Here is a 1,970-nt window from a genome sequence, read left to right on the forward strand (position 1 = left end):
GCCAATGCTGTAACTCTGGCAGCCACACCAACAAGGCACATCCCACTGCCAGAGTTAGATTGTCCAAACCACAAAAAGCCCTACAGTTGAAATCTGTCTCACGGGGCTAAATAAGTTGGACAGCCATGAGTTAAAAGTGAACCTAGGGTTTTCATGTGCACCAGCCAATGAAAACCGTATGAAGTCCTTTGTCTTGCAAACTGCTCTGGGCAGTTGGGGGTGCATGGTAGAGCAACTTGCCAGCTTGGAACCATGATTTCTGCAGGAGTTAGCTCCTGATTCCAGCACTGATTTAGTTGACTCTGATATTTTCTTGGTATGGTATTTCTCACACAGGTTTTTATTTTTCCCCTCCAGGACAATGAGAACTGTTACTCCAGCGTGACCTGTATTTCCAAGTCACTAGCGAATAACACTGCAGGAGGAAGGGGGGGAAAAAAAGAAAAAGAAAAAGCAATATGGATGGTTTAATTGAACAGAACAGTGTGCTAATGCAAAGTAAAATCGGTGAAGCTGGGAAAAGGAATGGCTTAATTAACACAAGGAACTTAGTGGCAGAGAACAGAGATGGCCTTGTCTCTGTGTACCCAACCCCACAGTATCAGAGCCGCAGAGCAGGAAACCTGCCTCCTCAGGGCTGCCTGGAGAATGGAAAGAATGACTCCGTGCAGCAGCTGCTTGACCCCAACACGCTGCAGCAGACTGTGGAGTCCCACTACCGTCCCAACATCATCTTGTACTCAGAGAACATGCTGCGGGCATGGGGGGACAGCGTGAATGCTGAATGCTGCGAGACCACCTTCATTGAGGACCGCTCACCCACCAAGGACAGCTTGGAGTATCCTGACAGCAAGTTCATTGACCTCTCAGGTGATGACATCAAGATCCATACCCTCTCCTATGACGTGGAGGAGGAGGAGGATTTTCAGGAGCTGGAGGTTAGATTCTACCTGTTGCCTGACATGGCTCTGATTTGAGTGGGGTGGAAGGAGATGGCTTGGGGATGATGTGGGGAGCTCATGATGCCACCTTCAAACACTGGTGTGGGCAGTACTAGTTAATGTCTGTGGCCCTGATCCAGCAAGGCAGCAGAGCCTTTTATCTCATCAGATGAGGTCCTTGATCTATTCAAGCCAACGGGCAAAATTCCAGTTGACTTCATGGGGGTGTGGATATCACCTTGGACTTCAACAAAGCTACTCATATACTTCCAGGGTCACACATGCTATGCTGGATCAGGGCCAGGACTAGCTAGCATTCTCCAAACCTCTTTTCACTACTATCTGCCCCAATGAGCATGTCAAAATGAGCCACTGTTATGTCATGAGTCAAATTGCAAATGACTGGTATTTGCTGGACAGATTATAGCATTTCATTCTGTTTACCCCAAAGCAAACCAGAATTCATCATGTTTCATTTAGACAAAGTTGAAATGAAGCTTTTTGAACCTTCCTGATTTTTAGCCTTTTGTGGGTAAACTGTGGGTGGCCAACCTTTTCACAAAATCATGAATAACTTCTATGGACCTAAACCTGCATTTTTTTTGCTACGTAATATAGTCAACTGAAATATGGTGCCAAGTTCTCCTCATGAGCTCTTAACGTACCAAAGATCTAAGGTGATATGTTGAATGAACATACAACTTTAGCCTGACATAATCTAGGCAAAACTTAGAAAGCTAAATATCCCCTTGTGCATTTCTTCCACAAGTGGACTTCTAAAAAATGGTCAGACATAGAGGTTTGCACCTCTTGTGAAGAGATAGTGCTATGCTGTGATTGACTCAGATACCACAACAAAAAGTAGATTTTTTTTTCTGGGCTCTCTCTGCATCAGGAAGACAGAAAAGAGAAGTTTGTCCTATAGTTTCATGTCTGTGGTATCACATTTTATCTCCACAAAAGGAGAGAAGTTGTCTGGTTGATGCAAGTTTCATAGTTTCATAGTTGGTAGGGTTGGAGGGGACCTGA

At 44.9% G+C, this 1,970-nt stretch overlaps 1 protein-coding gene across 2 annotated transcripts in view; it reads left to right on the top strand.

The window, feature by feature from the left end:
- The first annotated feature begins 361 nt into the window (after positions 1-361).
- The window catches only part of SYNDIG1 (synapse differentiation inducing 1), a 194,741-nt gene continuing 193,132 nt past the window's right edge, over positions 362-1,970 (top strand). For both annotated transcript variants that reach the window (XR_002097021.1, XM_019516156.1), the window contains exon 1: positions 362-938. Coding sequence is in view for 1 of the 2 variants with exons in the window: in XM_019516156.1 (XP_019371701.1) it covers positions 459-938 (480 nt within the window). In the remaining variant the exon portion in view is untranslated. The remainder of the gene's footprint in view (positions 939-1,970) is intronic.

Source organism: Gavialis gangeticus, unplaced genomic scaffold, assembly GCF_001723915.1.
Source record: "Gavialis gangeticus isolate Ggan-Ray unplaced genomic scaffold, GavGan_comp1, whole genome shotgun sequence".
NCBI lineage: Eukaryota > Metazoa > Chordata > Crocodylia > Gavialidae > Gavialis > Gavialis gangeticus.